The sequence below is a fragment of the Copadichromis virginalis genome, linkage group LG3 (genome assembly GCF_057382275.1).
Source record: "Copadichromis virginalis isolate Kocher_CV1m ecotype Utaka linkage group LG3, C_Virginalis_male_GT1.1, whole genome shotgun sequence".
NCBI classification, from domain to species: domain Eukaryota; kingdom Metazoa; phylum Chordata; class Actinopteri; order Cichliformes; family Cichlidae; genus Copadichromis; species Copadichromis virginalis.
Genome location: NC_140620.1, coordinates 24,870,803 through 24,889,501, shown reverse-complemented (window position 1 = coordinate 24,889,501; position 18,699 = coordinate 24,870,803). Strand labels below are relative to the sequence as shown.

The following is an 18,699-nucleotide window of genomic DNA, read 5'->3' as shown; positions in this document are numbered from 1 at the left end:
ATCTAACAGTTTGATATTTTTCAACAAACGTTCTTGCTCTTATGAAAACAGAGGAAAATTGTCACAAAAGGTCAAAAGCGTCACACGTCAAAAATAGCAGATAGCAGCCATGTCTGGGACTTTTACTATGGGCTCCATGTCAACAGAAATGTCACAGCATGCTTTACACCTCACTGCTTATTACTGATTTATGACTGAGTGGAAACTTGACTAAAGCCACCTGTGGCCAATAAAAGAACTGGCCAGTTTTGCTCTTATGTGTCTCTTCATATTTCTGCTCTCCTACTGTCCCCTCCCACACCACAACAGGAAGGAACTGAGCAAAGTGAACAGCCTTTGTTGAGCAACAAAACACAGAACCCGGGAAAGCTTACTAACATTTATTCAGTCCTAAGATTTCTGTGATTTTAAGAAAAGTCACTCGGCAGGGTTGATAATGTGATCGGAGAAACTGGTCATGAAAACCTTAATAGTGAGAAAAAACAAAAGAACCACTCCAGACGAACCAACAACACAAGAATGAATCAGAGGCATCTCTTCATGTCCAGACATGAAATTTATTTTTAAAATATATTTATTCTTGCTATGAAATTAAGAATTCAACTAAAACAATTTTTAAAAAATCGGTTAAATCTGTACAAAAAGATCATAATAGGTGAAAAACTATTGACAAGAACCTAACATATCAAATATTAATTCAAAACCTTACCACTGTTTTAAAATAAACCAAAAACAAAAATTTGATTAAAAAAATCTCCTTACAGGAATAAAAACTAAGACACATCTTTGTCTCCTCTAAACACACACTTGCACTTTCTGTTTTTTAAACTCCTAACATTCAACAGGTCTCTGGTGACCCATCTAGGGTTATTAACCCATGGTTTGTTTTAGCTAGATGCTAAAAAAGTAAATTAAGTATGCATCGTTTTGCACTCTGGTTATTCAATTTTGGTTTTCCAAACAGATAAAAATTCCATTCAAATGAGTGGATGTTAACTGAATTCAAACCTTTCTCTCTGAGCCTAACTCATCAATAGTCCCCAATGACCGGGTGTCATACATCGAAGCAGGTGAACCATCGCCTCAACCTGTCGTGGTGTTGGCGTCACATACAAATGATGTCATGGGTCTTTTGTCCACATTGCTATGATGACCTCACGCACATTAAGTGGTCCTTTTAATGGAAAATGATTAAAGTCGATTAGAGCCACATCAGGTCGACCTGAGATACTGTTGAAAGGGCTATAAGTGGTAAGATATGAAGAAAGATTGCGCAGCAGGCACACGCAGTGGCATCAGGACAGGAAAAACCCTTTGAGATAAAAAACCAAGGTTTATACTCGAGTGTTAGTGAACATGAAGTCGTATTAAAACATTATCCTGATATTCAGATAGTAACTACTGTTTTCCTGATAAACAAAGTAAACAACATGGTGATGGGCTTGCACACACACAATAACAATGCAAAACATGAAATACTGTGGCAGAATACAGCAAGACAATAACATTAGTTATTAGAAGACTCAGTTTGTAGAAGTGTTACAAACAGACCACTTACGCAGGCCTCAGCTCTTTTTTTTTTTTTGAATAACACTACGGTCCCCGTTGGCCCTGCACAGATAAATGCTGGAAAATGTCAACTGAAAGCTGGTGAAAAATGAATACCCACGTTCAGGACACCCCGTGGTACATGTTCATCAGCTTGTTTGGTTAAACAACCATTTCCATGATGACATGATCCGTGCTCATTCTCTTCACAGCATTCTGAGCTGCTGTGAAGAAAAAACAAACAGAACAGCAACATGAATTCTTGTAGCTTTTGTCTTAACAGTCGTCAGCAAACAGCAGTAAAAGGTTTTTAATCAGATCAAGAGTGCCTCATTTTTCTAGAAGTAACTTGTTTGTCAAAGGTCACCTGCAATACCACATTGTAACTTTGGAATTTACCTGCAAACCTCAATAACCTCAGCAGCTGGTGTCAAAACACAGTTCACCGGAAAAAACATGGCTGCTTTATAATAACGTGGCACCTAAAGAACAGACTTTTTTCTACCAATAACATCTATTGGTCATGAGCACAGTATAAAAAAATGGACATGACCACCATGAGATCAACCGATGATTTATAAAGTCTCATTATGAAAGCTCAAATTCACACTTTTGTAGCACCATTTGAAACCAGATTATTAGTTTGTATAACCAAAAATTATGTTGTGGAGGCTGTCCACCTTCAGTTAATACTGTAAAATGATAAAGCCAGACAGGAAATAAAATTTTAAAATTTTAAATTTAAAAGTTAAAGCCCTCTGGCAACCATTAAAATATGTGTAATGTGAAAACGAACATACAAATGTTATATTTGACATAAGAAAACGAACATATCTACTTTCCTTTATCTCTATTTCCAACCTCACACACACCAACACCCACACACACACACATATAGTCAATATATCGTAGAGTGAACTACAAATACGGCATTAGATTTTAAGGAGTATTATCCATTGCCATCATATCAACAAAAGGAGGATGACATTACACAGTTAGGCATGGATGATTTGATTATTTGATGTAAGCGCTGAAACCAAACAGTTTCCAAAAGCCTCCCTTTTATGAATTCTAAAATTGTGCATTAACGTAAACGGACTGGTTCTTATATGGTGCTTTTATAGTCTAATTGAGCACTCAAAGTGCTTTATACAACTAATTCATTCACCCAATCACTTTTTCCAAGCTGTTAGCCTATCTAACATTCATACACAGTCACACTCGATGGATGCATCGGAGAGCAACATGGGGTTAGCATCTTGCTCAAGGATATTTGGCATGCAGACTTGGGGGAAGCCAAGAATCGAACCACGAACCTTCCAATCAGTAGATGACCAGCTCTACCGCTGCAGCCACTTTTATGAAGACTTTTATGAATTGAATTTGAATTAGTGGCCAAATTATACGTACAGTACAGAGAAAAAAAAGGATTTGCATTCCATTTTCAATGTTTTTCTTTCTTTTATTAATATTTGTCACACTTAAATGTTTCAGAGCTAATAGTTACTTGGCGTAAGGGCGGAATCAAACATTTGGCAGTGAGCCTGTGACATTGCTGTGGAGAAATTTTGTGTGCATACACACACATATATATAGCTTGATCTGATGGCTGGGGCTTCTGGTAGAGAGGAGAATTCATGGTTCCATCAATTATGGTAAGATGTCCGGGTCTTGGAGCAGCAAAGTTGTCCCAGACTATCACACTACCACCACCTTGTTTGACTGATGGCATGATGATCTTCTTATGCTGAGAAAAGGTGAGATGAGAAAACCTTCCAAAAACTTTGGTCTTGTGAATCCAGACATTATTTTGCCAAAAGTTTTGGGGATCATGGAGATGTTTTTGACACTGTGAGATGAGCCTTTCTTTTTGGTTAGCAGTGATTTACTTAGAACTCTCCCATGAATACAATTTGTATCCATTCTCTTATTGTTGAATCATGAATTCTGACTTTTACTGAACCAAGTGAAGGCTGCAGTTCTTTAGATGGTGTTTTGTGACCTCGCTTGCGGTGTTCCTGTAGATTGTGGCATGATCTGTTGCTTTTTGTAATCTTTAGGCTGATTCACTTTGTCACAAAGGTTCTGTTTAAGGAAATTCTTAAAATGAACAGGTTTGGATACACTGGACTATTATTTTCTTAATGATTTGATGCATGTCACTGTGCAGAATAGGCAAAAAAAATGAAGACAACAAAATAATCAACTATAGATGACATATCTATTTTATGTAACATTCTAATTTCAGACAACAGTTTTGCTTGACAGAAATTGTCACTGACAACAAACAAAAGCCTCCAGAAAATAGTTTACTAGCTGATAGCACATGTTGTTGTTGTTATAACCCAATCTGATAAGAAATACCTCTTACACACTTGCAGGGTTTACTTTACCTCTCCTCCTGTCTCGGTATATAAGCCCCAGTAGAACAGTGGACACCAGGTAAGGCGTTCCCACCAACAGGTGAAATACTAGTCTTAAGACAGAAAAAGAGCAGGGAGCGGCCGGTTCAGCTGCAGATGTAGATGAAGGAAACTCCTGAGATGAAGCTGTAAAGAGATGAACATGGAAATTATACATTTAAATGCTTTATTAAATACATGTTTTCTTTAATTGTGTCTTTTTTAGGGGTAGAATGTTTTTCTCTCTTCATCATTTGCAGATGTACAAAACACAGACAAATATGCAAATTTTGGAGATTTAGATATAATTCCTCTAACAGCCATTTTTTTAAATTTCTTTTTTCTTAAAATGCTTAAAATTTTTAAATTGCTCAACATTGTGTATGTGATGGGATTTTTGTTGCTCACCATCAACTGCCAGCCAGCTGCCTAGTGATTCTTCACCTCCTGAAATGCTGCATTTATAGAGTCCTTCATCTGATTTAGAAACCCTTTTAATGGTGATTTCTCCTGTGGAGTTCCTTTTGATGCAGTGGCCATCTTTATAGAAATCAAAAAACTGGTTGAAGGACTTTGTCTCAGGTGTACAATGCAGTGTTACAGTGGCACCCTCGGACACGGGGAGGGCAGGACTCTCCAGAATCACAGGCTGATCTTTGGAAAATGCAGAAAATCAATCATTTTTATAGGTTTTCTTTGCTTCGTTTCTAAATGATCTGCCTTAATAAGTGTGACTTTAAGTTTAAATATTACATAGCAGAACTTAACGTAGTGTTATTCATACCAGTAATGGTAATGTTGACCACATTGCTCTGCTCCCCACTGACAGACTCACACCAGTACACGCCGCTGTCTGGTGGGTAGGTTTGTCCGATGATGCAAGTCGAACCCGAGGAGGCATAGCCCCAGCCAGAGGAGCAGGGTCTGGTCCCCCCTGCGAGCGTTTTCCTCTTCACTTTCCAACCAGTGTTGTTCAACTGTTCGCCACAGCTCAAAGAGATGTTGTCATACCTGAAGAACTGAGACCTGTCAGGGTTGACCTGAAGACAGGCTGTAGGAAGGAAGGGAGAGAGAAAGAGACAAGAAAAGGGTGAAAATTAAAAAAACAAACAAAAAAACAACAACCAAAAAAAAAACCAGAATGAAAATAATTTATTAAGGACCGAATAAAAGCAGTGTTTAAGAAATAACAGTGTAAGCAGGGATAATGATGGATTATAAGAAAAAAATTGTCCAAATTGTTCAAAATATCCTTAAATGTTAAATTTTGTACTCACTCAGCATCAGGCAGAATGGTGTTAGCTGCATCCTGTGTCAATACCAACTAACAGAAAAACAGACGCTGATCTCTCACTTCCTGAAGATTTTGGTAGGCGGGCTTGTTTTGTTTGATGGCAGCTGCTGCGGGAAACACATCGAAATGTGTTTGCTCATCAACAGTTATCATGGCATGCTATTGATTTGATTAATGCAACTGACCTGCTTACTAAATGCATCGATTTTATTTCGGGGAAAGGACACCAAACTATAAAACAACCCAAGAAGTTGCCTGTGCAAGTAATGCAATCATATATTAACAGTATTATCTGTTTTAATGCATATAAATGCTGGTTTGATATCCATTACTTGTTTTTGATCTCCCTTAACACCAATTTATCTTTTTTACAAGATGCGAGCAGCCACCTTAACCCTTAAATGTGTAAGTGGGTCAAAAATGATCTGGTGAGCTTGTTTTCTTTCAATATCTTCATAATGAAAAGTTATTATTTTTTATTGCAGTTATACACCCCCCCCCCAAAAAAAAAACAACAACAAACAAACAAACAAAACAAACATGTTATTGATACATGCCATTTAAGTTTTTTAATTACCTTTTATACATTTTACAAAACTCCTGTTTTTGTATTAATACCAGAAACTTTAATAAGTGGCTCAAAAATGACGCTCCGATAGGTATCATAAGTTTCCTAGAAACAAAGGTCGTAAAGTTGTAAAGTAAAGTCAACAGTATGTGTGTATCGATTGTAGCTCGAAACAGGTAGTTTGTCATAATTGAATACAGCGAGCAGATAAGGCAAGAAAACAGCAATGTCTCCACCCACCACCACTTCCCCTGCCGGTGGCGGACTCCCTCAGGTGTCGGTGCGTTGGTGGTTCTTTGTATCTGGGGGTGGGCGTCCGGGTACACACCGGCTCACTCCTTGGCGGCCGCTTATTGGGGCTCGCTCGGGCCATTTCGGAGGTGGGGTGCCCCCGGCCTCTCGGCCTGGGGCTCGGTCACTCAGGCACAGCTGGCTGCCGGCGGAGCTCACGGGCGCGTCACTGCAACTCCCCCTGGCTTCTGCTCCGCGGCTGCTGAATGAGCCCTCATCAGGGACTCTCCTTAGCTCTAACTGGGACAGTGGCGCAGCTGCCCCTCTGTGGGTCTTCCTTGGTCTCTTGTGTTCTGGGGGCCTCTGGATGTCTGAAGTTTTGATCTCCTCCATACCTGCTTGATACCATAAAGGACAGGGCTGTGGCTCCCCACACTCCCTAGCAGATCATTACATGGAGAAACCTTTGGAATGCAAGCATGCTGATCCACACAGGTATGCACACAGGTGTACACATGGGTATTCACAGACGCGGACTACAGCTTTCTTGGCTGCTGCCTCAAAGCACATTGTGCGCTGTCTATCTTGCGTGCTGCACAATATCGTCTATTATTTAGTAACTATTGATATCTATGACTAGCTAGTTTATTGTGATGGTGCTTTTTTTTTTCTATTATTATGTTGCTCTTTGTTGTTTGCTGTCTCCTCTGTTTGTTTGTTTTTTTCTCCATACAGGTGACCCAGGAGTTTTTTTTTTTTTGTTGTTTGTTTTTTTTTCTCTCTTCCCCCCCTCCTCACCGTCTCTTCTCCCCTTTGGTTTTCTTTCTTTCTCTCCCCCTCTTTCTTTCATTCTTTCCCCCTGTCCTATCCCACAGTTATGTCTGTCCCGTTTGCAACTGTAAATAAAATAAATTCATAATTATAATAAAGGTCAATCAAATGGACCAATATGGCAAGGCCATGATGATCCACTTGGTAAAATAAATCCGCTTGGCATCTTTCTTGGCCTCAAGACAACAATTCTGATGGCTATAGATCCAAACGGGACACAAAAAAAAAAAAAAAAAAAAAAAACAGCAATGTTTGACTTACTTAAGAATGTAGAGTCCAGTCACTCGTGGATCTAAGAGTTAATATCAGTTGCTGATTTGTGGGCTGATTTATGAGCTACTAGTGGTGGGATTTCCGGCTCTTTTTAGAGAACCGGCTCTTTCGGCTCGGCTCACTAAAAAGAGCTGGCTCTTTCGGCTCCCAACCAGCTCTCCAGGTTGTTTTGTTGCTTTAATTAATTTATTATTAACAACAATACAAAATTATGCACAAAAGGAATTACTAATTTATTTATATATGTTTATATATAAATATATACGGTGGCCCCTAGAGACAAAGCACGTACAAACTCCAAAAAGCACGTACAAACTTCAAAACACATTTCTAGCATGAACTGAACTTCCAAAACAGAGCTACCTAGATCACTTAAATTACACAATTGAAAGCATGTGTGTATTGTTTGCGTATTTATACACAAGCACTCATATATATTCAGATAATTAAAAAAAGAAAAGTTCATTTACCTGTTACTTCCTCACACCAAATCCGGTTGTTGGTGCTTCCTGGCTTGTGCAGCCACTAGGTAAGGTAGCAAAAGCTCAACACTATGCCTACCATCCTGGAGCACTTCTGTTTGGTTTTGTACGTGCTTCGGAGTTTGTACGTGCTGTAAATATACTTTAAATATACTTCAAATATACATTTATTTATTCACTCCACATAAAATATAATAAATAAATCATATAATACAGAAACCAACTATTTCCATTTCAACTTTTAACTTTTAAAAATTTCAGCTTTTTCCTTTTAAACAAATTTAAAGTGAAACAACACAAAACACTGCAAATCACAACAAAATTAAATATAAATTAAAATATGAAAACAAAAAGAAGATGCACATTCTCTGTTATATAGGCCTGCATGAATAAACTTTTCTGAATCCTGAATCATCCGCAACTGAAAATAGTTGTGGATGATTACTATACTTTTCTAATGTGACGTTGTTGTCTCTGGCTCTCTTTCCCTCCCGCTCTGTTCCTGTGCTACTGAGAGTGTAACTATCGCCCATCCCCCTCTTCCCAGCTCAAAGCACAAGTCCTGTGCGGAGTGAAGCGGAAAAAAGTGCGAGAGAGGGTGAGAGAAAGAAAAAAAAAAAAAAAAACTCGCATCGTTCACGTCAAAGATCCGGCTCTAAGAGCCGTTTCGTTCGCGACCGACACATCACTATGAGCTACCATTCTGAAGCACTAGTTTTAGCATTGCGGCTTCTTTGAGCTAAAAGTATCCAAAGATTGAATGCTCTGTTGCCACTAATGCTTGCCATTGAGATGCATGCATAAACAACAGGTATGAACACAATGACAGAATTTTTCAGAACTGGTAACAAACATCTTCTTGGATGGTCTTTTAGTAGACAACAAATAATCACACAAGCAGTTGCTAGCCTAGCAAGTATAGCTAATGTCTTTTCACTAAAATGGCTAACCACTTTCATAACAACCGACCCTTTTGCACTTTAAGTTCTTTTCCACTGATAAAGAAATTGGAAAAGTGCTTTTTTAAAATTTCAGTAGAATTCATATTTTATTTCTTCCAGGTGTTAATTTAACATTTTAATACTAGATTAACGTTTTGGTTACACAACAGATATTTAGCACAATGCAGTTTTAAATAATATAAGCCCCCATATAAGTAGAGATATTTAGTGATTGTGGAAAAGTAAGTAAATGGTAAATGGACATGCATATCACCTTTATATCACCTTTCTACAAGTCTTACTCACCCAGTCACACACATTCATGCTGGGCTTATGTCTCAGCACTTTTTAACATTTACATGAATGTACTGGGGTCAAAATGAGGTTCAATATCTGATACTTTGGTGTGCATTTAGTATGAGAGCATTAAGAATGAACCACATCATTGACAAATCAGTGACAGTGCTTTGAGGTCTGTGGTCTCTTTGGGCATGTGATTCTTCTTGGAGAGGTCTGCCATCCTGTGGCAGTTGGAGGACACTACAAATGTTAAGCTTTTCGAGGCAGAGGGAAAACTCGGCTGCTCAACACTCGGCATGCCTTCACTTCTCAGCCTACCATCTTTTTTTAATTGAAGACAATGACTAACCTCATTTTTTTGTTCCCCTTATACATCAATACAGCTTTTATATATATGCTACTAAGAAGAAAAGAAAAACACAAGGGTGTTTTGTTTTTTTTTTGGGGGGGGGGGGATTCACACATTTAATCTACCAAATGAATGAATCTACCAAAGGGTAGATTCATTAAAATGAATCTACCCTTTGGTCCTCCAGGAGATCCACTACTCTGTCAAACATTAAATTAATCTGTGTGGATCCCACTGAACAAAATGTAGTTTACTATGGGTATCTTCAGATAATCAGACTATAAAAAGGCAGATAGGTAAAGATTCAAATTTCTTAGTGAAACGGAGGATTAAAACCCAAAGTGTTAATTTTTTTACTTTTTTTTTGTTTTATATTAAATAAAATAAAACCCAACAAGTCAGTTTGTTAGATGATCTCATTCCTCACTTAAAGATGGAATCGGTTTAATTTTTGTAACTTTTTTCTAATCTTCATATAATTTATAACATAACTACCTGTGAAAACTGAACAAGATTTGTATGCAATTTGTAAAGTACTGATGAGTGCATGCAATGAGCACATAAAAACGAACCAGTTCGTTCTGAGAGGCCACGTCCCCACAAATTACAAGCTCATCTAACATCTGTGCACAGACTGAACTCTGTCTTTGTTGACAAATGTAACACAAGCTCAGAAGGGTTAGCTACTTCTGATCTTATCAATGCGCAGGTTTCATTCTATATCCACATAGATTCTGGGTTTGCCAATAAAGTGTAATGGAGCTGCGACTAAATGCTCTTTTCATTATGAAATATTAGCTCATTACGAACGGCTAGCTGTTTATTTTTATCATTTTTACTGGCCAAAAATCGCTTACCACTGTTGCCTCTGAGAAATTAGGTTGTGAGTATGTATGTGTATGTGTATATATATATATATATATATATATATATATATATATACACACACACACACACACACACACACACACACACACACACATTTGAGAAAATCATATTAGAATACAGGACTTTGTTGGGACATTGTGCTGAGAGATTTGTAAAGTACTTTCACAGCTGGGTGAAGTTGGTGGAAAGTTACATTTTAATAATAACTTAAATGAATGCATGCCCTTGTACAAAAAACATCACCAAACAAAAATGATATCATTTGGGATTACAGATGATAGATGACAAACATTTTTACATGACCCACTGAAACCGAGCTCACTGTCCAAGTTTAGCAAATGTAACGTTTCAATTACAGAAATACAAAGATACCCTTTTGCACATTTTATGCAAAAACCTGGAAATATTTTTAATTAAAGAACAAAAGGGTTAATGTATGAGCAGGATAAATACATCATGATATATACAATAATTCAATAACAATTAAGCTTACTTGATTTAGATTCTTGGAAAAGATATCCATGCTAATTTTAGCACAGAACATTTTGTTTTTTCCCCCAAATCATGGTAAAGTATCATTGTCTGTGTGATTTTGCAAATGGTAATGCAAAAAAAAAAAAAAAAAAATCAAAGACCTGTATCTCTTACATACTTTCCTTAGTGATTAATAAAGTATTCTGATTCTGAAGGACTAGCTTTGTTTTCTGGAAATACACCACCGGGCTGGCTCAGTCCTTTTAAATTCCATTTTTCTACTACTTATTTGAACTCTAGTACAATTTACGTTTCATTTTGTTTTCATTTCTTAATAAACTTTTCTGTTCATCTCCTTCAGGTAAATTTCCCAGGAGGTTGTGATGCTTATTAAATTCTGTTAAATGTGGAAGTACTGAGGAGTGTCTACGCTGAGGAAAGCGGGTGCTTCGATGGGGTGAGACACTGGAGTTGATCATCTGTTGGCCACTGAGAGCAGAAGAAGGGTTGGATGTTGGTGAATGTAGTTGTAAAATATCTGGACTGCTGTACATACGGTGGTTTCTTTGAGATACGTGACCAGGGACTGGAAAGCTGTCTTGTCTTTTGATAACAATTTTCGAATCCCTGCTTTTGGGTAAGTTGCCAGATTTTGTAGTGTTAATGCTGGTTGAAGCTGAAGATGGGTTTGGATTGTACACACTGGTGACGTTATTAATGTAAGGGCTATGATTTAAGAATAATTGTGAGGGTTTTGGAACATCTCCTGTGGTTGTGGAATGGCGTCGAACAATTGTTGCCCTGTCGTAGTGAGTAACTTTGTTGTTCTGTATTTTTATGATCTCATCGTCCATAAGAAACTCATTCATCTGCCCATTGTGGCCATTTACCAAGTTGTCCGTTGTCTGTAGGTGGTAGCTTTCACACGTTATACTTCGATCTGATGACTTCTTGGTCACTAGCTGCTTTACAATAGCTGTAAAAAAAAATATTTTTTTTAAAAATCAGAAGAATAATCTAGTTGTAGAAAGAAACCAAAATGTATACAGCTACAAGAGAATTAGCCTGCTTTTCACTATATTTATGACTTCAGAAAACACTTTCCCAATCACTGTTTTGGGAAAGGAATTCCCAGGACTTATTTCTCCAGCATGTCAAACAGACAAACAGATTGGAATGAGATCTGGGGAATTTGAAGGGCAAGTCAACACCTCAAATTTATTGCTGGGCTCCTCAAACCATTCCTGAACCATTTTCTTTGTGGTAGGGTGCATTATCCTGCCAAAAGGTTCCACAGTTATCAGGGAACACCTTTCACATGAAAGGGGATTGTGTATAAGAATGTTTAGGCAGGTGGTACATCGAAATAACATCTACATGGATGGCAGGACCCAAGGTTTCCCAACAGAACATTGTCCAAAGCATCACATTGCATCTGACAGCTTGCTCTTCTCCATGATACCAGGTGTTCCCCAGGTAAGCAACACAAACAAAGCTGGCCATCCAGCTGGCCATTTCTTCCATTGCTCTGTGGTGTAGTTCTGATGCTCATATGTCCATTGTTGGTGCTTTCAGTGCTGGACAGTGGTCAGCACTGCCACCCTGACTGGTCTTTGGCTATGCAGCCCCTTATGCAACTGCAATGCACCGTGTGTTCTTACACCTTTCAGGCAGGCATTAACTTATTTTGCAATTTGAACTACAGTAGCGTGTCTGTTGGATTGGACCAGACAGACCAGCCCGTGTTTCCCACAACAATTAGTGAACCTTGGCCACCTATGATCCTGTTGCTGGTTCACCACTGTTCCTTTCTTGGACCATTTTTCATAGATTTTGACCACTCCAGACTAGAAACACCGCACAAGATCTGCAGTTTTAGAAATGCTCTGACTAGCCTAACCATTCCAATTTCTTAGACTTGCCAATTTTCTCTGATTCTAACATCAACTCTGAGGGCAAAATGTTCACTTGCTCCATAATGTTTCCCACCCACTAACAGGTGCTATGATGAAGACATAATCAGTGGTCATAATGTTATTAAGAATCAGTGTGTGCACTTCCCAACACTGATTACTGATCACTGGACATACCTCACTATAAAATATGTCTAAGCTGCTCAGTATATATAAAAGTATATGGCTCCGTGGCTTGCCTTGCTATAGCACTGTTTTTGTTTACGTCTTTTAGTTGAGAACTGTTACTTACCAAATTTGCCACATGGCTTAAACAAAAGAGCAATCAGTCCAGCTGCAGCTAAGAGAAACCCAGCTGTTCCTCCAATGGTGATGACAACCATTTGAAGATCAGATTTCATACAGCCAGCTAAAATGACATAACACTGTGCAGTTATATAAATAACTTGGAATATTTTGAAAATATAAAATACTCTAAAACATAAACCTATCATGGATGAAAAATGCAAATAAAACAGGATTTTAGGTGTAAGATGTACACATGTCACAGTGAAGTCCCTGCATACCTGGTATGAGGATTGTTGTTTCCCTTGTCAGGTTAAACTCTGGTTGATGAACTCTGCAGGTGACACTAAATGACATAATTAGTGTTATATTAGTGAAAAGCTCATTTTACTGTTAGGTGGTTAGTAAAAACATCATCTGTAGTTTTGTGCAAAAGTCTTGAGCCAGTCTTCATTTATATGGGAAAAAGTGTCCTCGTGGACTGTGACCTTTTCATTGTGTGACGTGTCCTGCAAAAGAATAATTTTTTAAAGCTGTGTTTTACCATCTTCCTGGCAGAATAGAAAGAGAGAGGTTCAAATGTTTTGCAGAGTATGTAAAACATTTAATGCCAAGATGAATATTTTGTTTCCTCATTTCTAAACCATTTTACAGATGTTTTAGAAAGTATAAGTATATATTTATAACCTGCTGGTAGCTCTTTGCAGAGTGGCTCTTCGTGTCACAGTGAAACATCCACGGGCATCTTGCTCTCTTTTTGGATTTTCCTCAGAGATCTTTTTTCCTTTGTCATCCAGAAATGTTATCTGAGGCTCTGGCAGCCAGCAGTTTCCTTCGCAATGCAGAGCTATGTCACCGCCCTCCACTGAAATCACCGAAAGCTTTGGCTCCGAAACAGCCACTGTAAAAACAACAAAAACAGATTTATATATCTGCCACACATGTATCCTAATTTCTTGCTTGTTCTACTCTTGTTTTTATACTAAATATATGATGTCTAATCCTAAATCTTTTTATAGAACTTGCTTCTGAAGAAGAATGAAAGGCACATACCCCCATAAAAACTGCTGTTAAACAATTCAATTATTTACAGTGGCTTGCAAAATATTCGGCCCCCTTGAACTTTTCCACATTTTGTCACATTACAGCCACAAACATGAATCCATTTTATTGGAATTCCACGTGAAAGACCAACACAAAGTGGTGTACACGTGAGAAGTGGAACGAAAATCATACATGATTCCAAACATTGTTTACAAATAAAATAAAAGTGGGGTGTGCGTAATTATTCAGCCCCCTGAGTCAATACTTTGTAGAACCACCTTTTGCTGCAGTTACAGCTACCAGTCTTTTAGGGTCTGTCTCTACCAGCTTTGTACATGTAGAGACTGAAATCCTTGCCCATTCTTCTTTGCAAAACAGCTCCAGATCAGTCAGATTAGATGGACAGCGTTTGTGAACAGCAGTTTTCAGATGTTGCCACAGATTCTCGATTGGATTTAGATCTGGACTTTGATTGGGGCATTCTAACATATGTATATGTTTTGTTTTAAACCATTCCATTGTTGCCCTGGCTTTATGTTTAGGGTCGTTGTCCTGCTGGAAGGTGAACCTCCGCCCCAGTCTTGCAGACTCCAAGAGGTTTTCTTCCAAGATTGCCCTGTATTTGGCTCCATCCATCTTCCCATCAACTCTGACCAGCTTCCCTGTCCCTGCTGAAGAGAAGCTCCCCCAGAGCGTGATGCTGCCACCACCATATTTGACAGTGGGGACGGTGTGTTCAGAGTCATGTGCAGTGTTAGTTTTCCGCCACACATAGCGTTTTGCATTTTGGCCAAAAAGTTCCATTTTAGTCTCATCTGACCAGAGCACCTTCTTCCACATGTTTGCTGTGTCCCCCACATGGGTTGTGGCAAACTGCAAACAGGATTTCTTATGGTTTTCTTTTACTATGGCTTTCTTCTTGCCACTCTTCCATAAAGGCCAACTTTGTGCAGTGCACGGCTAATAGTTGTCCTATGGACAGATTCCCCCACCTGAGCTGTAGATCTCTGCAGCTCGTCCAGAGTCACCATGGGCCTCTTGGCTGCATTTCTGATCAGCGCTCTCTTTGTTCGGCCTGTGAGTTTAGGTGGACGGCCTTGTCTTGGTAGGTTTACAGTTGTGCCATACTCCTTCCATTTCTGAATGATCGCTTGAACAGTGCTCCGTGGGATGTTCAAGGCTTGGGAAATCTTTTTGTAGCCTAAGCTTGCTTTAAATTTCTCAATAACTTTATCCCTGACCTGTCTGGTGTGTTCTTTGGACTTCATGGTGTTGTTGGTCCCAATATTCTCTTAGACAACCTGTGAGGCCGTCACAGAGCAGCTGTATTTGTACCGACATTAGATTACACACAGATGCACTCTAATTAGTCATTAGCAATCATCAGGCAAAGTCTATGGGCAACTGACTGCACTCAGACCAAAGGGGGCTGAATAATTACGCACACCCACTTTTCAGTTATTTTTTTGTAAAAAATGTTTGGAATCATGTATGATTTTTGTTCTACTTCTCATGTGTACACCACTTTGTGTTGGTCTTTCACGTGGAATTCCAATAAAATTGATTCATGTTTGTGGCTGTAATGTGACAAAATGTGGGAAAGTTCAAGGGGGCCGAATACTTTTGCAAGCCTCTGTACATGGTGACAAATCACAGTAACAGTTGTCTTAAGGTTATTATTGTTGAAAGGGTCTTTAACCGTACAATAATTTTAAGAAGCTGTGCTTTTCATTAAGTAAACTACTTTTTTTCAAAAGCTACATGGAGTCAAGCCAAAGTAGATGACTGTGGTTTGTCAAGGTGTCCCTTCATCCGAAAAAACTAATTCTGTGCCCTGTGGAAAGGAAATGTATTTTCTGTGAACCAATCTTTAATTATGCCAACTTTTGCAGGACCTTAAATCACATATTTATCAAATATCACTAATATCATAAAATATGCAATTCTGTCAAGTAGTAAAAAGCAACAGCAAGAGACTAAATATAGCTGGTTATATGCCCATCTTCAAGACTAAACACTAGATAAGGCTGGTGCTGTTTAAAGGTCAGTTTTGGAACAGTAAACGTAATGATGTCCCAATGCTGCAGTCTATGACTAAACATATACTCTGATAAATAAAAGGACAGTAAAGGAGAAAAAGATTGATAGATAAAATGATACCAATGAACCATGCTGCCAATGAGGACCAGTCAACCAGTGAACATAAAGCACAGTGGTGAGCTAAAAGTTTACAGCCAGTTATAAATCTTAACTCCCCATGATAGACAGAATCCAACAGATGAAGATAGTGAGCAGAGGCATTCGTGTAAATGATACCAATGTAATCCAGGAAGGGTTTTCCTTGCAATGAAAGAGAAACATGATCAGTTCATGAAAAAGAATACCAACTTCAATCAAGTTAATAGGACGTGATTGAACCTGGTCCTGCTTAAGAACGAGTCCTCTGAATGATGATGATGTGAATAGCTTATCCTGGTAAAAATATATCGGATAAAACAGCTCTCCAAAGTCATGGCAAGCAAAATGTTATATAAAATAAAAAAAGGATTGTAATATCTACATTAAGTCACCATGGAAATCCATAAGGTCGGTTGTCTTATTGTAAGCCTAATTGAACAGTTTTGGTTTCTAAACCCCAACCCAGCATCAACTAAAAATGTAGTACAGGTAAGTTATAAAAAACGTTTCTTTTATAGCCTTACACATCCTCTATTATAAGACTTGGTGCATAGCTTTACTTCATAATTAAACTACATGCTGCTAAGAGCTCTGACTCTAATGTACATATAATAAATGGGCAAGGATTCAACTCTCAGGCTGGTGGACCACACAGTTCACAGCCGAATTACCAATGTGGAAATGAACATTAGTAGACATACCCACAACCAGCTCCACTTTTGTAACCTTCCTGATGGCATTTTTCTGGAATATGAGGCATTTGTAGTTTCCAGTATCAGACACTTGCACATTGGAGATTCGTAATGAGATGTTTCCATCTTTCAGCTCTTTCACGATGAGGCTTGTCCTGTAATCGAAGGCTGGATTCTTCATCTCGTAGGCCTCACAACCATCCCGGTACAAGAAGACAACATCTGGCTTCAAGCCTTCCTTGGACCACTCAACAGTCGGAAAGTCAGTGTTGTCAGAGATATTAAAACTGCACGGTAGAATAACATCTCCACCAGCAAAGGCAAGAACGTGCAGTGGCTGACCATGAGCACGGGATCCGCCTAGAAAAAAACCCACAAGAGGAATAATCAACCATATTTATACTAATAAAGCTGTGTGCAAACTCCATCTGGATTGCCTCCTTTACATTATTCTATGTGTTATAGGTGAAGAGAGCTGAGAGCTACAAGGCAAACTCTGCAATTTACCAGTCTTTTTAAAATACTGGTCAATACTCTGCATATTGACCAGTAGGATTACAATTATATTACAGAGAAAATGAAGTATAACCTATATGTTTTTATCCCCATGTTAAATCTGTAAGGGCATAAATCTGTGACAACAGAGATAGAGGTAAACCTTTGACTTCAACAGGAGAAAAAAACCTTTTAAAAATTTTTAAAATTCTTTTTGACTCCTCAAGGCTCCTGAAATTGAAGTTAATTTAGGTAATATTTGAAAATTACCACCCTAATGAGAGCCCAACCAAAAAAAAGCACCAAGACTGGCAAGGCTGTTTTTTTTTCATAGCACTTTAAACGCTACAATCAGCTGCATTTCTAATAATCTTCTCAGCTGCATAAATTGCAGCTGTAGTTTTCTGTGATGCAAGTACATTGGAGGCTTAGTCACTCGAATGCATTTCTCATCGATTTCCTCATAAACATTTGATATGCACTGACTTTTCTGTTGGGGTTCACACAAAATGCATAGTATTTGGTTAATGGTACAACTATTGGGACGAGTCCATGTGGTGAAGTTTGCACAGTGTTCCTGATTGGTTTAGGACGATTAAGATATTGTTCACCAATAAAAAAAACACAGGTTGAACTAGGGGTGCACATCAGTGAATAACACTGTTCCACTTCTTGACAGAAAAGGAAAGGTATAGTTCATGGGGTAAGGGGATGACCCCAAACCTGTAAGATGTATAGTTTTTATATGAAGATGTCCCACACTGTCCCACACAAACATACTCTATGTTCACTTTGTTAGGACTCAGAAAACTGTGACATTCAATTAAGATAAACATGTCATGTCAATAACACAAGTACACACTCACCAGCCAATTTTTAGGTACACCTGTTCAACTGCATGTTAATGCAAATGTGATGGACCGAGCAGTGAAGGAAACTTAGGCACAGGTTAAAGTCCAAAAAATGATTTTTTTATTTAACCCAAAAAACATAATTGATTAACTCATGCAAAAAGAATCAAAATCTTGGGCCCATAAAAGAGGTCAAACTAACAAAACTCTACTCAAAGTTGACAACACAACCGATAACTCAAACAAACTGCCCTAACTTAATGCGACAAAGGGGAAACTTAAATAGTGGCTGATCAGCCCACAAAAACAGGAAAAGGGGTAAAACACACAAAACCTAACTAAACCAAACATACTGAACTCCAATTCCCCCCCATGGTCCTGAGTTATGGCGTGAACCAATTTGTAGCCTTCCTTTAAACCTCGCTCCGCCCCTTTTCCACCTCTTGGCTCCTTAATCAAGGGACTGGAACAGCTGCAACTAAGGTAACTCAGAAAACAAAAGATTAATCATACATAACAGTGTAAACTAAAATGTGCGCACTTATTTTAGAATGCAGTGTTATGTGGATATGTGAATGAATTCTAAACCAAAACCAGTTATTTATTGTTCTGTAAATAAATTCCTATATTTAAAGAAAGAAATGTGAATGCAATGTTACT

General features: G+C 38.4%; 2 protein-coding genes across 2 annotated transcripts; both read right to left on the bottom strand.

The window, feature by feature from the left end:
* Nucleotides 1-561: 561 nt before the first annotated feature.
* Nucleotides 562-5,262, bottom strand: LOC146713605 (high affinity immunoglobulin gamma Fc receptor I-like). Its single transcript, XM_085449447.1, has 5 exons — nucleotides 5,228-5,262; nucleotides 4,735-5,001; nucleotides 4,359-4,604; nucleotides 3,942-4,097; nucleotides 562-1,772 (listed from the first exon to the last, which is right to left on the bottom strand). Exons 1-5 carry the CDS (start codon nucleotides 5,256-5,258, stop codon nucleotides 1,711-1,713), a joined length of 762 nt encoding a protein of 253 aa, XP_085305573.1. The 5' UTR covers nucleotides 5,259-5,262; the 3' UTR covers nucleotides 562-1,710.
* A 5,018-nt stretch (nucleotides 5,263-10,280) lies between these two features.
* Nucleotides 10,281-16,940, bottom strand: LOC146713604 (uncharacterized). The gene is made up of 5 exons (XM_085452687.1): nucleotides 16,703-16,940; nucleotides 13,467-13,680; nucleotides 13,061-13,125; nucleotides 12,787-12,903; nucleotides 10,281-11,557 (listed from the first exon to the last, which is right to left on the bottom strand). Exons 1-5 carry the CDS (start codon nucleotides 16,872-16,874, stop codon nucleotides 10,878-10,880), a joined length of 1,248 nt encoding a protein of 415 aa, XP_085308813.1. The 5' UTR covers nucleotides 16,875-16,940; the 3' UTR covers nucleotides 10,281-10,877.
* Between the last annotated feature and the right edge of the window lie 1,759 nt (nucleotides 16,941-18,699).

Excerpts from the sequence above, each read along its gene's own strand:
- LOC146713605 (XM_085449447.1), bottom strand. The coding sequence starts at position 5,258 with ATGCAGCTAACACCATTCTGCCTGATGCTGA. Across the intron at positions 5,002-5,227 it reads ACCATTCTGCCTGATGCTGA|CCTGTCTTCAGGTCAACCCT; the intron begins GTGAGTACAAAA and ends TCCTTCCTACAG. Across the intron at positions 4,605-4,734 it reads GGTCAACATTACCATTACTG|ATCAGCCTGTGATTCTGGAG; the intron begins GTATGAATAACA and ends CATTTTCCAAAG.
- LOC146713604 (XM_085452687.1), bottom strand. The coding sequence starts at position 16,874 with ATGAAGAATCCAGCCTTCGATTACAGGACAAGCCTCATCGTGAAAGAG. Across the intron at positions 13,126-13,466 it reads CTGCAAAGAGCTACCAGCAG|TGTCACCTGCAGAGTTCATC; the intron begins GTTATAAATATA and ends TATGTCATTTAG. Across the intron at positions 11,558-12,786 it reads TAAGCCATGTGGCAAATTTG|CTATTGTAAAGCAGCTAGTG; the intron begins GTAAGTAACAGT and ends TTTTTTTTACAG.